The 19,113-nt window shown below is 39.8% G+C and overlaps 2 protein-coding genes across 2 annotated transcripts in view; both read right to left on the reverse strand.

Annotated features, from left to right (window-relative positions):
* The window catches only part of LOC137978534 (uncharacterized), a 21,670-nt gene extending 11,049 nt beyond the window's left edge, over nucleotides 1-10,621 (reverse strand). Inside the window, exons 1-11 of the mRNA XM_068825510.1 lie at nucleotides 10,521-10,621; nucleotides 8,663-8,742; nucleotides 7,487-7,605; nucleotides 5,846-5,948; nucleotides 4,861-4,916; nucleotides 3,491-3,549; nucleotides 2,881-2,923; nucleotides 2,212-2,325; nucleotides 1,391-1,476; nucleotides 500-583; nucleotides 103-223 (exon numbers count right to left, since the gene is read on the reverse strand). Coding sequence (XP_068681611.1) covers nucleotides 103-223; nucleotides 500-583; nucleotides 1,391-1,476; nucleotides 2,212-2,325; nucleotides 2,881-2,923; nucleotides 3,491-3,549; nucleotides 4,861-4,916; nucleotides 5,846-5,948; nucleotides 7,487-7,605; nucleotides 8,663-8,729 — 852 coding nt within the window. The 5' untranslated portion in view covers nucleotides 8,730-8,742; nucleotides 10,521-10,621. The remainder of the gene's footprint in view (nucleotides 1-102; nucleotides 224-499; nucleotides 584-1,390; nucleotides 1,477-2,211; nucleotides 2,326-2,880; nucleotides 2,924-3,490; nucleotides 3,550-4,860; nucleotides 4,917-5,845; nucleotides 5,949-7,486; nucleotides 7,606-8,662; nucleotides 8,743-10,520) is intronic.
* Nucleotides 10,622-11,779: 1,158 nt separating this feature from the next.
* The window catches only part of LOC137978533 (xanthine dehydrogenase/oxidase-like), a 34,386-nt gene continuing 27,052 nt past the window's right edge, over nucleotides 11,780-19,113 (reverse strand). The window contains exons 30-37 of the mRNA XM_068825509.1: nucleotides 18,937-19,011; nucleotides 17,407-17,459; nucleotides 17,027-17,141; nucleotides 15,651-15,716; nucleotides 14,922-15,110; nucleotides 14,764-14,837; nucleotides 13,786-13,879; nucleotides 11,780-13,245 (exon numbers count right to left, since the gene is read on the reverse strand). Coding sequence (XP_068681610.1) covers nucleotides 13,195-13,245; nucleotides 13,786-13,879; nucleotides 14,764-14,837; nucleotides 14,922-15,110; nucleotides 15,651-15,716; nucleotides 17,027-17,141; nucleotides 17,407-17,459; nucleotides 18,937-19,011 — 717 coding nt within the window. The 3' untranslated portion in view covers nucleotides 11,780-13,194. The remainder of the gene's footprint in view (nucleotides 13,246-13,785; nucleotides 13,880-14,763; nucleotides 14,838-14,921; nucleotides 15,111-15,650; nucleotides 15,717-17,026; nucleotides 17,142-17,406; nucleotides 17,460-18,936; nucleotides 19,012-19,113) is intronic.

Genomic DNA, 19,113 nt, shown 5'->3' on the forward strand with positions numbered 1-19,113 from the left:
ATTCTGAAGTACTGACCACTACACCACTGTGCCTCACATCAAACACAAACTGTAGAGCAATACGTAAAGACAACTGAAGAAAACTGATCAAGATTTTCAGACCTGAGAAGCATCTACTGACTCAGCATGAACATGCTGCAAAATAGTCACAAGCTTTTGGTGTTGTCCACAGGAAGGAAGTCCAATTTGATGGAAGGCTTGATTCAACAGCCTAGCGACAACTCTGCCAGCAAACAGGAAAAATAATTAAATTATTACGCTGACACTTATGCACAAAATTTGTCAAACAACCAGATTTTTTAATGAGACATATGCATGCAACAAAACAACCTGAGCTAGCTCATGGTCCCTAACCCAGTATGCAATACGTCTGTTAAAGATATTGTAGTCAATGCTTACACAATGGACACAGCACAAAATGTACCAATGACAACATTTTTAATTAATGAATGATGGAAAGCACTCGCTTCAAACTATTCACAAGTGTTACAGCTCACACCTCTCTTGGTTAGTGACCAAACATCCATCCAGATTTCTGAGGTTAGCACAGCAATAAGCAAGATAAGGTCTGTAATTGATCTCTCTGTACATACATGTAGTCAAGGAAAATAATTTATATACCATGTATGCTAGCCTCTAGGTTTCATATTTCTACGGACCAAGATTTTAGGGACACACCTTACAATCAAAACCAGGATTTTAAGACATTGATATTCAGTTAATGATTTTGGAAAAAAGCCCAAAACAGTATTCAGTTTAAAAGTGACTGTTAACAACTCAAGCAGCTACAAAAAAAAGATTCTGCCCATGAAAGACTATTGGCAGGCAGTCGATTTGAAGATACTCCATGTCAGCCATTAACCAAATCTGGATAGGTACTCCATGTAAGCCAGTCACCTCACATTAAGTACCTATCCAAATTTGGTGATGTCCTTACATGATGTACCTACCCAAATTTGGTGACTTACTTACATGGAGTACTTACCCAAATTTGTGACTGGCTTACATGGAGTACCTACCCAAATTTGGTGACTTACTTACATGGAGTACCTTACTAAATTTGGTGAATAACTTACATGGAGTACCTTACCAAGTTTGGTGACTGCCTTACATGGAGTACCTACCCAAATTTGGTGACTGCTTTACATGGAGTACCTACCCAAATTTGGTGACTGCCTTACATGGAGTACCTTACCAAATTTGGTGACTGGCTTACATGGACTACCGTACCAAATTTGGTGACTGGCTTACATGGTTAATGCATCTTTTAACTTAAAACTTTGAAGCTGTCATTGTTTTGTCATTTTGCCATTGATGAAATATTTGGGGTTAAGCATAACCTAGTTTGACTTTAAAACAAGACTTAAGCCCCTGCATAAACTAAAGATACTGTCTCCATAAGCCATTGGTCATTACACAAGGATTGTTCACTAGTGACAGCTGCTCCAAATTAACAAGACTTGAAAGATTGACGATCTGAAACAAAGTACACATAGCAGTAATCTGAATAACCAGGGTTTACACATACATTTAAAATGTACTCTTATGTGAACAAGGATGGAATAGGTGCATACATTTAAGGTTTTTGAACATGGCTTAAGCCTGAACCTGATGTTCTGTTCAACCCCACAAATAAAATGCAGTAAAAATAAAGATTTGTTATCCCATAGCTTGTGGGCCACGCAAGGAGACTTCGGCCAAGTCCTAACACTCAATTTAAAGGCCAACGCTCACCCTACAGGCATTGCGTGCCATGGAACAATTTTCACATGAAAATACCCCCAAAGCTAAAATTCATCCAATCACATCACTAGGATAAAGAATGCCACTTTCCACAACAAAAACAAATGGTTGGAAAGCCTGTCGGTTGAAGGTGGGCCTTAAATTGTTGAAAACAGGAAGCAAACAGGAAGGATATCAAAATAGGGTGTGAATTTGATTACATGTACGTGTACAAGAATTTCTGGACAAAAGTGACTTAACCCATTGACCCCTCGGATTGTCAGAAACTTGATAGATTTTACTTGTCTATGGGGGACAGTTCAGGAGTCAATGTGTTGATGTGCTGGACACAATGGAGTGCATGCTCTGATAAGGTGATACTGTCATCAGCTAATAATATTACACTTTGTAATGATGGATTCCTTTAGTCACTTTGACTGAGGGACAGAACATGGAGAACCGTTTTTTGCCAAAAGTGATGTCTTGTACCTCATTTAAATCTGAGATATCATTGTCTGCTAATGAGAGTGTACAGACTGAAGTTGACAACTCGTCTTTGATGATTGCCAGAGAGGATATCAGGTTCCCATGAAGCAACAAAGTCTAGATAAATAAAAGGTAACACACGAGGTTGAAGGACAAAGTTTGTGTACTGTATCTATTTATTTTAAAGGATTGTGACTAGCAAGAGTACAAAGCATGGACAGTGCTAACACGTACCCTTTTACGTACTAAACATGCAACTTGCAATCATCACAAATTAACACAGTGTTTATGCAATCTAAATTTGAATACAATCATTCGTATGATTCATAAGATGTCCATCAATACATACAAGCTTGACTTTTCTCTAATTTTTTACAAAATTTAAGTGAAACAAAATTAATGCACAGTGTACGTATCTTTAAATATATGTAAATTTATATAAGACAAATCCAAGAAAAAGTCTCCACTCTGTTTTGTTGTGGAGTAAGATGCTAGAGGAGGTGATGAAAGAGAAGAGTAGTAGAACCAAACACGAGAAACAGATAAAGAAAAAAGGAGTACCGGTGACACTACCTACAACTGATAGTTTAAGTGGTACATCAGTAATAAACTTAAGTGTACTCAATGTCGTCAGAGCTCTCCATTAAAATGATTATACCATGTATACTGTACCTTTAATTTCTTAAGGGTCCTTAAGCCTGAGATAACAGCAATGCTGTTGAAAGAGAAACATAAATTATGCAGAGTAAATTGACTCTACATGTTTTCAGTGTTTATTTTACAATATAAAAACAACTGGTTTTTCTTGTTTGGTAAATTATTGTAGGTTGAATTCCATCAAGGAAACACTGGGTGATCATTGTAGTGAAATATTTCGAAGCTACATTTTTAAGAGTCTAGAGGGTCTGATGGTCATGATTTTGGAAATGGCAAACAGATCATATTCACATTCTCACTATTGGACTAGAACTACCTTGCATTGGAGGATAATGTGGGGGAATATATTAACCCTTTGACTCAAAAGCCAGCCTGAATTGGCTGTACTCACATGTAGTACTGTACTACTCTGTCTAACGCCAGACGATTTTACTCGTCAACTGGGAACCCCCGGGAGTCAATGGGTTAAAAAATATTTGCACTTGAAAAGATTCCCTCACATTAGCCTCCTTTGCAAGCTAGTTCCAGTCCAATACTGAGAATATGAATAGTCTATTAAACTCACAAGTTGAATATAATCAATGGTAGTCAGTTTATCAGCATTCATCCACTCCAAACTTCCTACCTGTTCTCAGACAAGTCAAGGTGGTTCAAGTTAATGCTTTTGTCTAGATTTTCAACTTCCTACAAAACAAAGTACAAAAGTAAAATTAATATTGGGCACTACTGTATTTGAAACGAGATAAATATTGTTTTGGGTAATAGACCATTGCCACCTTAGGAGACCTTTTGAATCAAACATTGTTTTTTGAGTGACTCCAACTGTGAAATCATCCTTACACCATGCAGCAAGTAAATATAAGTACCCACAAAAGCTTAATTAAAGGGCTTATGAGCCTTAAGGGAAGCTGCTTGCAAAAGCAAAGTTAACATCTCATTTGTCTTGCATTCCCACTTGGCCACATTTAGTTCTGTGAAACTAAACTACAATCACCCTTTTCTGTTTCTATCTTCATTTTCACCTAGCAAAGTGACTACCAATAGCCCTTTTCACGGTTAGTTTTTCTCAATTGCATTACAATGTAATCTAACAAGGGTGCAAGGCAATTTTCGGGTTAAAACTACAAAATAGCCCGCAATTGCCTCACATACATGCTAGATTACATTGTAATGCAAATGAGAAAAACTAACAGTGAAAAGGGCTATTCCTTTGTTAACCAGTCATGCACAAGGCCACTGCTGTGAGTATGCAAGTACTATTAGTCCATTCACCAGTGTGATTGTACTCAGGTCATGTGACTTCCAAAGAGGAAAGGTTACAACTTGGTGTTAAAGATTACAAATATATCCTAATTAATGCCAATAAGGAAAACCTCTATGTTAAATAAGTACCGGTATGAAGTAGTGATGATGACTGGTACAAAAGTGCATGCAGGGTGTAACTGCATGATTTCTCAGGTTTTTATGAAACCCATGAAACCTGTGAAACCCAATGAAACCGTGAAACCTGTGAAACCATGAAACTCAATGAAATCATGACACCAGTGAAACCCAATGAAACCATGAAACCTGTGAAACTCAACAAAACCATGAAACCTCTAAATACCAATGAAACCACGAAACCCAAGAAACCATGACATCCACGAAACCATGAAACCAGGACACCCAAAAAACCCCAATAAATCAGCGTAATTATGAAACCTAAGAAACCATGCAGTGACACCCTGTACATGCCTTTTGTACGAGTTAGCAGCAGTAGTATATAATAGAGGGATGTCTAATTAGAGCAAACTTGTGATTCGTAACACCAATTAAGTTGTAACCAAAAAAGACATGTGCGACCATTGTCTGAAATAAACGGAGTTTGAGTACAGGTGTTTTATTGGTACTCTAAGCCATTTTCATTTTGTTTGGGGCTAATGTTTAACAACCAGAAGAAATATTTCACCTAGATACTGACACAAACAAGAAAATAAAATTTCTACATATTTTTACCTCAATGCTGTTTCCAGACAGGTTGAGCCATTCAAGATTCTTCAGTGAGCTAATACCTACAACAAAATGTTTTGAAAGAAACAAGGTAACTGTAAGTACAGTTGGGGAGTCAGGGTGGTTTAGTGGTCGATCAACCATGCCTCCCACCTCTGTCTGTGACCCGGGTTCAACTCTTGCTCGGGTTGTATGTGGGCCGAGTTTCAGTCGATCTCAATCTGACTCTGAGGGTTTTTCTCTGGGTTCTCCGGTTTTCCTCCCTCCTCAAAACCGACTCCTGGCCTATTCCATCAGGCTGTGGTGGTGTGCTCCAAGGTCATAAATGGGTCATTTTCAGGGGCTGAGCACCTAACTGGTAGCACAGCTCCTTCGGTTCAACCTTGTTGAGCTGCAGCCTTTGTAATTCAGTCTCTGACTGCGAGAAGGGGCAATTTATAAAAAGTAAAGTCTCTGTTACAAGCCTAGAAGGCCCATCAGGCCGGCCCTTATCTCCGGTTTCCGTAGCATGAAGCGACTAGGAGTATTTTTACTCCCCCCTGGATGGGATGCTGGTCCATTGCAGGGTTTAATCCCCAGCATTTTCACTGGTACACATTTATACACCTGGGTGGAGAGAGGCACTGTGGGAGTAAAGTGTCTTGCCCAAGAACACAACACAATGTCCCCGGCGAGGACCTGAACCCGGACCACTCAACACAGAGTTGAGCACTCTAACCATGAGACCACCGCACCTCCCATGAGAAAAGGTGATTAGCAGGTCAGATATTTCATATACAGTAGTGCCATTATATTTGAAAAGGAGATGATTTCACACACATCAGTGGAAGCATGCAAATTAAACCAGAACCAAACCTTTTGGAGCTTTATTTGGTTACCATACTTAGTTACCAGTACTGGTAAGTTTGAATTCCCAGCATGGTTAACAACTCTAAAAAGAGGTTCAGATATTTAAATTAACATAATGTTGGTACAGTGCATGCCTGTATACCTTCAATGCAGGGAATATTATTATCACTGAGGTCCAGTACTCGTAAACCCTGAACACCACTGATGCCCTTCATGTCGTCAATCTGGTTACCTGCCAGAGACAGCTATGAAGAGGAAAAAAAACTTTATGAAGATTTAAACACTCTTTCAGTCAAAACAGCTCAAGCGTTCCTCTGATGAGCGGATTGCTGAGTTCATTAATGCAAAATTCAAATCAAGGCTCAGTTCAAAACTTGAAAATTTCACTGGAATATTGCTGGCTTCCAGTGCCAGGCCAGTGTGAGAATTTCACAGGTTTACTGATTTGCATAATCTGTTTTCACTCTAGCAACATTACCTTTCTCATTGTTTATTGTAATGTTACCAGTATCCTCTATGTAGACACTATGTTTTTGAATTCCAGAGAAATGAATTTAAAAAGAAAGGCAAATAACTTTTTTTTTACGACCTTGGCAGATTATGCAAATTGGTACTCCTGTCAAATTCTCACGCCAGCCTGGCACCTGAAGCAAGCTATAATACAATCAAAATTCAAGTTTTGAACTGAGGCTTGATTTGAATTTTGCATTATCAATCTGAGAACCAGATTATTGAAGTGATTCCTGAAATAAAAATTGCAATAATCAACTCATTAATCTGCTCGTCAGAGGAACGCTTGAGCTGTTTTGACTGTAACAGTTGTGATAAATTTAGCTGCTCGCTTCCGTCACACAAGCAGAGCGACACCTGTGATGTTTGATTATGAACCACTAAAACAAATTTGTAACAGATGGAGGGCCACAAAGTCCAAACAGCTGACAATATCTTGTACAGTAAATCGTTTTCTTCCATCATTTGGTCAGAGATCGAAATGTCTTTCTCGTATCTTTCAAGGCTAGCTGCTTCCAGTGGCAATGAGACATTTCAGATACACATGCAGTAATTCCTGATAGCATTTCTGCTGATTTACTAAACAGATATGGAACAGTTTTAGAAATCTCGATGCTTGCTGAAAAAAAAATAACAAGAAATGCCTTAAAGGGACTTAACCGAATGTGCCTTGCTGATTGTAAAATACTCATGCGGATACGGCAAATTCCAAATACGCACATTATCGATCCAATTGATTGGCATATTTCTTTGATATTATTTGCTTTAAATTATAACGCTTATAATACAAGACAATTTCTGGTAAACAAAGGAAAGGATTTGAGAACCAATGTGTCGATTTCCCTCTTCATTCCAATCAATTTGCAAATACACATTTTTTCGTGTGTCACAGTTGCGACACTTTATATAGCTTCAAGCAAACAAACTTCACCTCGTCCTCTCTCCACAGTGGGGTAAATCAACCAGAACAAAAAACCTAGGTGAAACCTCGGCATTTGGTTACTGGAAATTGAATCCGCGGTTTCACCTATGAAGAACTGCAGCAAATGCAATTTAAATAGTTTTAAGTGGTACTGAAGACTGAAGCAAAACAACAAGATGGTTATTACATACACTGTAATTTAGATACACATTACTTGCATTGACTAGAGATTTGTGTGGGATCAACAGACTGTACAATTGCTCATCTAGATATGACACTTAATTTTTAATCTTTCATTTCTGGTATTAAAAAACTTATGACGCAAATGGCAATTTGATTCTAGGTTCTTGCCTGTTGTAAGTGTGCAAAGTACTGCAAATTCTCCAACTTTGATATCTCATTGTTACTTAACAGGAGAGTAAAAGCAGAAATCCCCTCAGGAAGACACTCTATTCTCTTCAAATGATGGTCTGAAAGAAGAGAATGTAACATATTTAGGACCAGATTGCATAGCACAGCACCCGTAATACTATTCAGACAGAACCTTCTAAAACTTGGCTTTAAAAGATGTTGGTAGCAGTATTGTATTTATCATCTCAACTCTGTATATTGTTATCCTTTTGTAAATAATTGAAAGAAAAAGTCTTTACAGGCTTCTTAGGGGAAAATTAATGATTTTTTCTGCTTCCAAACATACCCGTAAGATCACCGAGACAAGAGCAACAATCGCTAGACAAGAGCCTGTGATAGGGTTCAAATCCACCAGTGTTCTATCATTGTTATATCTATAAGAAGTATTGGTCCAGGAGCCTTGTAGTTGTTGCCTAGCCATTTACACCATTTTAAGTCCAACATAATTCAGTTAGATCACAATTGGTGAGACTGAAAGTCATGTCTACGGATGCAGAAAAACAAAACATGGTGTGGCCAGTTAGATTCCTTGTGAGTGTGGTAAAGTATTCACCAGGAAAACTGTGAGATCCATGCAGGAAAGGATCACAGCACGACAGGGACAAACAGAGTCATGTATACGACTTCACTATAACCAGAACTTGGTCTCTCTACATACTCTTACAAGACGGGCCACTACCCCCTCTCAAACAAAGTAAAGTTTATTGATTGTGGCTCTTACTGGTACACCTATCCACAAAACAACAATAAAATTCCAGGAGCATGGATGTCTACAATGAAGAAACCATGAAGGAGATCAATATAGCAGCAGACTGTAGAGGGAACAACTGTGCAGAATGTAAAACATCAGTGCAGAAGTAGACCTCACTTCAAAAAGGTCCTTCAATAACGATCAGAATAATATCAGCAGACCATTGATTTGCGCAACCAGTCAGCTGTTTGCCAGATGAAGACTATCAGATTGCAGTCAAAATGAAACAACTCACATCTGTAGTGACTACGCTTTACATCACGACACAAACGATTAAAATTAACATTAGTACTATAACTACTGTCATGAATAACGCAATCCCTTTGTCCACAAATTTTAGGTGGTTTAATATTACCCAGACTCACTAGAGAGATTGATGACACGATTATCAGCTTCATCATCCGAGACATTTTCAGCATGATTTGATGGCATGACTTGACAACATCTACAAGATCAAATGCAAAAGTGGTAGAGTGGATGACATAAGATGCTTACCACAAAGAGAATACCTTCCATAAGAAGCTCATAACCTTGAAGTGTTTAACTCTGGTTCAGAGCTGGGGTTTTTTTTAGTTTAAAAATGTCCTTATTTGGATGTAAGGTACCTTGTGCATTTTCCCACACGTGCAGCCTAGATCTTATTTTTGTCCTTATTTCGGCATAAAATTAGTGTCATAAAATCCCCAGCTTTGTTCCAAGGAAAAGAGTTGCAAGTTAGACACTTCAAGGTGATGTGCTTCAGCTTCCATGTTATGTTGTGTTCCCATCAAGTGTCATCCACTGAATTCATCAAATATAAGCAACAGGTAAGGGGCCATCGACATATTCACTTTGGCCCAGAACTGGACGTTTAGGGGGGATGGGGGAGGGGGGAGTTGAACACGAAAAGAATGTAAATTGCAATCTTCTAAATTCTTTCCTTAGTCACCATAAATTCTAAACTTAACTGTATTCTAAAGCTCTTGCCATTTACCTTGGGCTGATCAAACAACACTTTCCTTTGAAAGACTTCAGGGATCGACATTCGCAGTCGTTTGGTTGTCCAAGACGACTTAAAACCCGTCCGGACGAGTATAAAAACTCCAAAACTCATCAGTTGGACGAGTGAAGTTTTAATTGATGTCTTTTGTGAATGAAAGGACGCCGACGACAGCTACGAAAACATTGTCAAAAAATTATATTTCCGGTAATCGTTAGTTTTTGTCCTTCAGGAGCATTTGAGAGTAATGATTCCAAGTTCGAGTGAGGCCTAACACTACTGTGAAGTTTTTATACCCAATTATTTTATCAGGGATCAACCCTCGTATTGGAATTGGGCCCACACAAGGACAAAGAAAAAAAGGACAACAACTAACAATTACCTAAAATTAGGCTTAGGCCAAGCCAAATTTGTCCTTGTGCGCGGCCTGCTTCCGTTCTGGCCTTGTAGCTCAGTCCGTAGAGCAGTGGTGATCTAATCCGAAGGTCGTGGGTTCAAATCCCACCCTGGTCAGAGTTTTTCTCTGTCCTTGTGTGGGCCCAATTCCAATACTAGGATTGATCCCTGATGGAATAATTGGGTATAAAAACTTCACAGTAGTGTTAGGCCTCACTCGAACTTGGAATCAATTATATTTCCCATTACTGTAAACGGTGTGGATATTTTTAGAGAGGAAAGTGAAATTCATCGCCAGGTGCTCTAGTCCTCCATGCCACATGACCTCAAATTTGATCATTTCACGTTGTTGTCAAGACGAAAACGGCAAAGAAATGTCTCAAAATGTAAAACGCACGTGCAAGGCGTGTAGTACTATTGTTTTTAGAGTAAAAGGCGCCAATAAAACTTCTAATACTAGATACAAGATCCTGACCTAATTTTGGAATTTACGTCTGCTTATGTTTTCCAACGAAACTTGGATCTTGACACCGAGCAAACAAACGAATTTAAGGTTATGTACACAAAATTGATCTTTGAATATTACTTTTCATAACTTCTAATAAGATGACTCGTAGGTTATTCGAAAAGCTCTATTCACCAAGAAAACAAAGCGACATTCTGTACTCTGTGGCAAAGTTATTCATATCATCTTGTGAACTCATCTTCGAAGTAAACGTGAAGGCTGCGCTTGCTTTGTTGCAGGGTGTATCATAATATACATCTTGCTCTCAATCGGTTCCCCCAAATTCTTTCGTAGGACTTTTATAGAAAAGCATGAGGCTAAGAACTAAGCACATAAAACTTACAAAGGTGTATCTCAAATTATCCCGCTTGAGGTTTTATAACTACTGTAGCTTGACCGATGAATTGGGATGAATTTCTTTTCCTGTGTTTACGAATCGCGCGAAAAAACCCTTCTAGTGCTAGGCTCACTCGGACAAAACTACCCGACGGAAACTTTTGTCCACTAACCCACAAGTAACCCAGCCTCTCCGTGTAAGGAATGGATGGAAATATAAGGATTTGTATGGGAATCCCGATAAAAGACTTAAGAAGATACTTACATCTACTAACTATGCTTACATGAAAAAATTTCTCAATTAAAAAGCCTTACGTTATTGCCATTGTGAGTAGGTTCCTTCCTGTGTGGTCAGCTTCCAGATTCAACGCGATGTAAGCCATTTTTCAATTCCTCGGTTGCCATCCCAAGGCCATTAGGGAGTTTTTGAGACGCGGACGGCAACCGGAAGTGAGTTGTTTTCCCGTTTAACTTGTCTTTACATAACCACATTTACATTACTAAGTATCTTTTCTCCGTTAGAGATGATTAGTATAAAAATCTGAGACACACCACTGTCCTGGCTCACGAAATGTTCTTTTCCGGTTGCCGTCCGCGTCTCAAAAACGCGCATGCTTAAGCTCCCTATTGACTCAGTGTTGACCTCCGTGTTGACAAACTTCAAAAACATATTCGCGAAGTGTTGAAAGATGGCTTTAAAAGCCAAGAGGCCTAGCGAGAATGAAAGCAGTAGAGTACAAACTTGGGAGAAAATTCTTTAATAGTTGCAAGTCATAACAAGTTTGCGCCTTCATGCCGCTTTCATTAGTTAGTAGGACTTTGTAGTTTTTGTAAGCTGTTCTCGATCGCAATTGTATTTACCGAAGCCTTCAAGGAATTAACCTGCAAATAAAATTTGTTCTCGCAGGATATTGTGCAAGTAACTCAACCATGAACATTTTGTGGATGGACTTGCGGAGGACAGTAAAATTTCATTGATGGCATCATCCGACAGAAGACAGTCATGTAGGGGACGCAGGGGGAAAAAAATGCTGTTGACAAACTACGGTTCGGTATCCCGGTGGGGTTCACTTTGTTAACCAATGGTCCAAGTGTCCATTTCTTTCCGTTGGTTTTTCCATTCGATCGAGTGAACAAACTACCGCCTTAGATCGCCAGCAGGGCTGCTATTGCGTTGATGGTGGGTTGAAATGAAAGTTCAATCTTTGTCAATTGATTCTGGTGTGGAATTGTAACCAGGGGAACATTTTATCAAGGAATATATCTGACTCAATTTGGTGGGCTCCCCAGCACGGAGTGTGCGGCCTACGGTTGGCAACCGAGGAATAATGCCTCTCATCGAATTGAAGCTGGCCATGGAAAATAACCACACAGGAAGGAAACTACCCACAAGGACAATAAGGTAAGGCTTTTTAATTGAGAATTCATATAATTATCCTCTTTATCGTCACTCTGAATAAGGGGTTGAGACAATTGCTATCGTACAGGCTTTCTTGGCTATCTATTCTTAAGTGTGTCGTAGAGGCTGTTAGTTACGTTCTTAAAGCTGGTGTACTGCACAACGATTTAAAATCGGACAACTTTGTGCTGGAGAAACGTCACCATCTATGTAATCCCGTAATTATTGATTTTGGGAAGGCGAGGTTCATCACCAAAGCAAAGCCCTTGATGTCTTTGTCGCCTTTAGTACAAGAAAGATACAAAAAATTTAATCGCATATCGCAAGCGAAATAGCTCAAGGAAAGGGGCGTCAAACGTTTTTTCCCTGGGAAGAATTGCACTTGAAATCTTGGACTTGCTACTTGCTACCTACAGCATTCGTGTAATTCAGCCTTAGCTGCAAAACGGAAGGAAATAAACACAGTATCTATCTAGTATCTATCTATCTATCTAGCAACAGCTCGCTCGTTGCGTATTGCAAAGAAAGCGCCTTGGACAATCCAGTAGATCGACCCTCGTTAGAAGAGTTACTTGTATCTGCTGCTCTTTCCTAACGAGAGGACAGTACTTCATGTGTAAGATGTATCTTATACTTTATTTGTGTTTAGTTCTTTCTTGAGGCAAAAATATTTTTCACATTTTTACAGTAGGTTTTCCTTTCGGATAGCGATATTTGGAATGATCTCTCACGACGGTAACTTGTTACTGTTATATTCAAAGTCTTTATCCGAGTTCGAGTTTCATTATGTTCAGTTCATTTTAGCATTATATTCAGTCAATAAAGTGTGAATGGAAAATTTGAGGAAAAATTGATTTGTACGTTTAAAGCCATCATTGTGTGGCAGTGTCGTGTAACGCGTAAGAATTACTCGCGCGAAAAATCAGGATTGGTCTGGAAAATTTTCCTCTTCTCACAGCATACGCGTGATGAGTGAATGAGTGTCACAGCCAACACTAACGCTACCTCTATCAAGTTGTTGACAATAACGACACCATTTCCTTTATCCGGTTTTGTGATTATGATGGAATCATCTTTACGAAGGTGATGGAGTGTTTCCCAGTCCTCTTTACTAAGAATTGCTTGTCAAAATGATGAGTAAATGTACTTGTAGGAAACGTTCTTCAAACGACATTTTAGACGTCCACATTTCATAAGATCACGGTACAGTAATTCTGCAAAAGCCCATTATCCAAGACTACGAGAATGTGCACCCAGACGACCCAGAGAAGTGCGTTGTTTCTCATGGGTAGACATTGAAGTCCTTCACACTTGGATCTGCAAGTTTGGTGAACTGTGGAAGACACAATAACATAATTGCATTGGTTAAAGTGCCCCTGACCCCCTAAATATTTTTTTCGCTAAAATGAATCTTTGCACCTGTTCGAAACGCATTACAGACTTTCATTTTTCTAACAAATCCTGCCATTTTATATGCTTCGAAAGTTGCGAAATTCCAAGCACCTTTTGTTCACGACCGAGTCAGAAGGGGAGTGGGTCTATTCCTGATTTGACGTCACAAACTGATTTAAAATGCATTAACTCTGTAAAAATGCATGCAAAGTAGATTGTGACGTCAAATCAGGAATTGACCCACTCCCCTTCTGATTCGGTCCTGAACAAAAGATGCTTGGATTCTCGCAACTTTCGAAGCATATAAAATGGCAGGATTTGTTAGAAAAAGGAAAAAATGGTCGCAATGCGTCTCGAACAGGTGCAAAGATTCATCTTAGCGAAAACAATATTTTGGGGTTAGGGGCACTTTAAGTGCCCTGTTCGTATCTTGGTGAAGTGCAGTCCTTTAGTTAATAATTAGGCTTGATCGCAACCTAACCTGCTCAGTAAACTTGTCAACACAAGCCATTCTGATGCGTTCACTGGTCGCTGGACTATCTAACCTGAAAATTCCTTCCACACCCGAGTCGCGCCTGTGAAACAGAACAAAAAAGACTCGAGAGATCTTAATTTTCAATGTAACGAGCTATCTCATTGGTGAAACGCAACGAATCGAAACGAATTTGGGAAAAAAAACTGGCCTTTTTAATACCAGCAGGTGACTGTTCATCGCGCTGCCATATTGGCAATAGAAAACCCCACGCCTCGCATCCAGTCTCTTAGCAACAGGGTCCCACTTTCGCCAACTTTTCCTGCCTCAAAAATTCAAGATGGCGACGGCATAAATTTTGTTAAGAAGTATACCGACCCACCTCCCCCACCTCCCTCCCATAAACAGCTTGAAAAAAAAAACAAACTGGAGAATCCTTGCGATTTTGTTTTATTCATGAATTCCGCTTTTTGATTCCAAAGTGATCCTAGTGTGCCACTCCTCACTGACTCAGGAAACGTGCACTTATCCCTTTGTTTTCTTGACGGGAACCTCCACCTCAACAAAAAAAACAACTTTGAAATAACCTTTGCAGTCAATTCAGTCTAACTTTTTTCAAAGAAATCGTTTGTATCCAAAATAAATAAGTTTTAGAATCGCCTATGTTTGTTTTCAAATTTTGCCGGCGCCGCCATTTTGAATAATTGTAACGCGTTACGGTTGCCCTGTTGTTATTAGACAGAAGCTCTTTGTGTCAGAACAATAGGGCAACCGTAACACGTCACGTATTCAAGATGGCGGCACCCGCGAAATTGGAAAGTTAAAATAAGCAACTTTAAAATTCAGTTTTCCCGATAATTATCAACACTTTTTTAAAACAAATTTATTAGGAAACATAATTTCCTTCGCTTAAAACTTATTCTGTAGAAAGAGTGGAGGTTCCCATTAAACCGGATTCACCTGTGATGTTAAAAAGAAAATTCTTACCTGGCAAAAGTAATGGCATCTTTGATGGCGTAAAACACAGACGAAGCGAGAAAGAAAGGAGGCTCTCCTACAGCCTGAAAAGTAAACATTATCAAAGTGCTTATTGGTCTCGTGCTTGGAGTTTAATAAAGGAGACAATTATAAGAAGATTATCTTACTTTGGAAGAATAAACTGCTTTTTCGTTCGGAGCACTGCGCAAGAGATGAACGTAAAATTCCACTGGAATGTCGGCAAAACCAGGAATTTTGTAGGCACCAGGCCCCGTGGTCCAAGGTGCGCCTGTCTGAGAGTAACGCACTTCCTCAATAGTAAACATGCCAAGTCCTTGAACAAAAGCGCCTTCCACCTGTTAAGTTGGCATGAACAAAGTAGTTAGCTGCCTGATTGTAATTCTTAACGGCGCACGCACGCGCGAGGATACAACAGCTTTGAACAAAACGAGCAGTAACACTGATCTCGCGAATGCCCTTAAACGTGCCATTTTGGTATCTCTGACAGATTTACGCCAACCTGTCATCTGCGCGCCATATCAAGAGCTCATAACCGTTTAAGTCTAGCCTACAAACTAGGCACCTACAGCCTTATACTAGATATACTCTGTTCCATCCTTCCGTAGAAGTAAGTTGTCTTTGTCTACCTACTTCTAAACTAATGACTCGAGAACACTGAGACATCACAGGCACTCTATTCCACCCCTCCCTCCAAGTCAGTTGCTTTCGCCTACTCTCTCTCATCCAATAACTTGGAACACTGAGTAAGGGAGGAGGGAGTGCTTTATTGTGAGGAAAAGCCGAGAATATATCATCTGCGTAGTGATAGCCTCAGCATCTTTGTCATGGACTCTAGTTACCGTCGTGCAAGGGTGGAATGAAGAAACGCCTCTAACCTGACCAATGTCAATAGCTGGGTTGAGGCTGTTGCCAACATCCATAACTATATCCGTTCGAAGGACCTGCAAAGCACGCAAAGGAGCGAACACAGAATCTCACTTCAATGGAGTGTCGTAAAACCAAAACCAAAGTACTTACTTTGGCCAATCAAAAAGGACGGAGACAATCCAGTAAACCAATTAAACTCGAAGTAATTACACGTAGCCGACACAAAGCGCGGGTAAATGTGCACGCGCGAACCACGATTGGTTGAAAAAATGGCGCGAGAACTTTGAACCAATCACTGAGTGAAGTAATGAAAAACCAAAGCAATTCGCTAATTACTTTCGACACTCAATTGAAAACCGCTCTAAGAAGAAGCGAAACAGGTAATTGCTATCCCGATCAAAACAAGCAACGCAGGGAAAACATCGTTATCCGTGATATGTTCATCAAATCTTAAATACATATAAAGTGAAGGTATGGGACAATCGGTGGTCTTGAATCATTGTCGAGCAAATTGTCACGGTTACACGTGATAATGATTCAACAAAGTTCTCTGCTCTTTACAAAAAAAACCTCACGTCTTGACTTTCTCGACCAGAAAATCGTTTTCCTTAGCAACGTCCAACTGGTTACTCACCCAATCGAAGAAAACTTTTAGTTTCAGTCAAATGTCTGCTGTATTGCATGACGTGCAGTCACGTGACCAAAAAGACGGCTAGCGGATACTTCAGAATTGTTGCCCGTGCGGAGAGCCCGACACTCGACCACAGCCACTGCAAAGGATTTTGTTAGGACAGCTCATACCTAAGACACTTGTTTGCGTTCCCGGCGCCTGTCATTTGCAATGTTAAGCTACGCAGTCGCTACCATTTCAACAACAGGGAGATCACGAAACGACGACGACGACGTCTACGAGGACTTCATTTAAAAATACAAGTTCGCGTTATTCATATCACTACGAAACTATTTCGTGTCGTTTCGAGTTAAAATTGTGTAGAAACTGTCGAGGAATTATACTGGTTTGAGTGGGTTGGAAGCGCAGAGAGAGAGCTGAAAATTCATCGTCATGTGCTAATGTCCTCCACAGAACCTTGAATTTTGCAATTTTACGTCGTCATTTAGGAGATGATGGCAAAGAAATGTACCAAAATGTAAAACGCACGTGCAGAGCGTGCAGAACCATTGTTTTTGCTAACTAAACCTATTGTTTTGAAGCGTCGTCATTGCCGTCGCCGTCGTCGTTTCGTAAGCTCCCTAAATGCATCACACGGAGGATTGAGAACTGCAGAAAGCGTTACAAACCAAATTTTTCCCGGTTTCCTCAGACCGGACATGGGCACCAAAGCACGGGCAACACGTCTGAACGCCGTGACAGTTATGTCCTAACCTGGTGGTCTCCCGTGAGACAATCAATTTCCACTTCAGAGCAAGCAGCACCAAAACAGAAATAATTAAACACTCTTCCAGTGTTGGTCTTCCAGTCGTATCCTATGTCAGGTGTCCTGTGACGTAAAACAAAACCGGATCCATAAACAACCAAGACTACATCTGTAAATATTGCGTTACAGTTGTGGTGCCACAGTCTAACCAAGTTTTCAACGCTAATGGTACTGTTGTGAGTGCTGTGCGTTTGTTAGTGACTGTGTTAGAGGGTCTGTCGCCCTGTGAGAGGGAGGCGTTGGTTGCCGGTAAGTGTGGGACCGTAAAAGTGTATAAATCGACTAATTCAACCGCTTACCGATAGGATATATGTTTAAATGTTCTTACTTGTAAAATCCATTCGCAGAGAGATTGACCCGATCAAAGTACGCGGAGCGAACCTAGTAAGGAAGGACAATGTAACAAAAATGAATTGTGATAAAGAAAGACTTAAATTTAACCTAATTTGTTGGTTAACTGAGAGACCAATGAAAAGTTGGTTTCTAATTAACAAATCGAATGTGGTTCAGCGTTGTCTGTGCTTTAATCGACAATGAATCCCAACAAATTTTGACCACTGTGATGACGAATATCGTTGTCGATAAGAGTACAGACAACGCTGAACCACATTCGATTTGTTTTTTACCACAATATTTCCCGTAAAAGAAACTGTTTATTTCAGAACTTGACCAAGATCATGACACAAAGAAAGAGCTAGCGTTGTCTATAACTTTCTCGCAATCTAATAGATTTATTTCCCAGAATGACGTGAGCAGCGTTGTCTAGACTCTTATCGACAACTACAAGGAAGCCAATGAGATTACAAGATATTGTGGTAAAAAGAAAGTTTGGTGGTGCGTGAATCTTTATTACTTGTTTCATGTAATCAAATCTCTCTTCTTTAAGGGCGGTGCCTACTAATTAAAGATATTTTTGTCCTGGTGTGTGATTTTGCAGGAAATGTAGATCTTAACAAGTGTTATTAAAATCCAAAAAGAAAATTGGGGGTAACCACGCATTTTTCAAACATAATTCATGAATAATATTTGTAAAAAGCTTTAAAATACAAAGCAATGTATGGCGTTCTTTCTCAAATTGAAGCTTAATTATCTCTCAAAAATGCATGGTTACCCCCAATTTTCTTTTTGGATACCAAGAGTACTTACTAAGATCGACTTTCTCCGGATAGTTTCAAACCGCGCAAAAATATCCATGTATTAGTACGCATCGGCGATAGGAAATCCGAGTATCTGGAGATGCGCAGAGCATATGCGCAATAACAATAGTAGGCACCGTCCTTAACTGAAAGACCAACTGATTGACTGACTGACTGACTAACTGACTGACCATTCTCGCCTTCAGAAATTACTCAGACCTCTCCCAGCAATAAGCGACAAAAGGGCAAAGGGTTGAGACACCCTTTTTACCAATGTTGGACATATTAACCATCTTTCCATATAACCCTCCCCCCCCCCCCCCCCACACTCCCCCAACAATGTTGTTGTTTTATTTGCCAACACTGACTTTTCCTTTCCCAACATTGAATGGAGCAGGGGGAAATACAAGTCGAAAATGTAACGAAGACACAGACACCGACGTAGACACTAACATAGACACGAATTTTTCATAATATTGCGGTCATTCCAGTGAAGTGTCGCAACTACTTTTGTCGTTCATTGTGGTTTCGAGCATAGAATTCCAGAAACCGTGAACTGTCCGTCGTTCTGCGCTTTAACAACAGTTGTTACGAATTTACGATTCGCCCAGAGGTTCTTATTTGGCGACAACCGATGGAACCGTGGAGTCTGCAAATGAGAACGCCGACTAACTAGTTGATTTTCTAGACGAAATCGGTTCAAGTTGTAGACTTTGACTCACCCAGTCTTCCCAAGAGCCTTTGGGATTCTCCTTTTGATACGGCTTCAGTCGTTGTAGAATTTGTTCACAAGCAATCTACAAAAAAAAAACAAGACGAAAATCATTTCGCAAAAAACAATGGTATCCATTTGTTGTTGTTTTTCTGAGGGAGATGTGGCTTCGATTTGCTCTCGAAAA

This window comes from Montipora foliosa, chromosome 12, assembly GCF_036669935.1.
Source record: "Montipora foliosa isolate CH-2021 chromosome 12, ASM3666993v2, whole genome shotgun sequence".
Classification (NCBI taxonomy): domain Eukaryota; kingdom Metazoa; phylum Cnidaria; class Anthozoa; order Scleractinia; family Acroporidae; genus Montipora; species Montipora foliosa.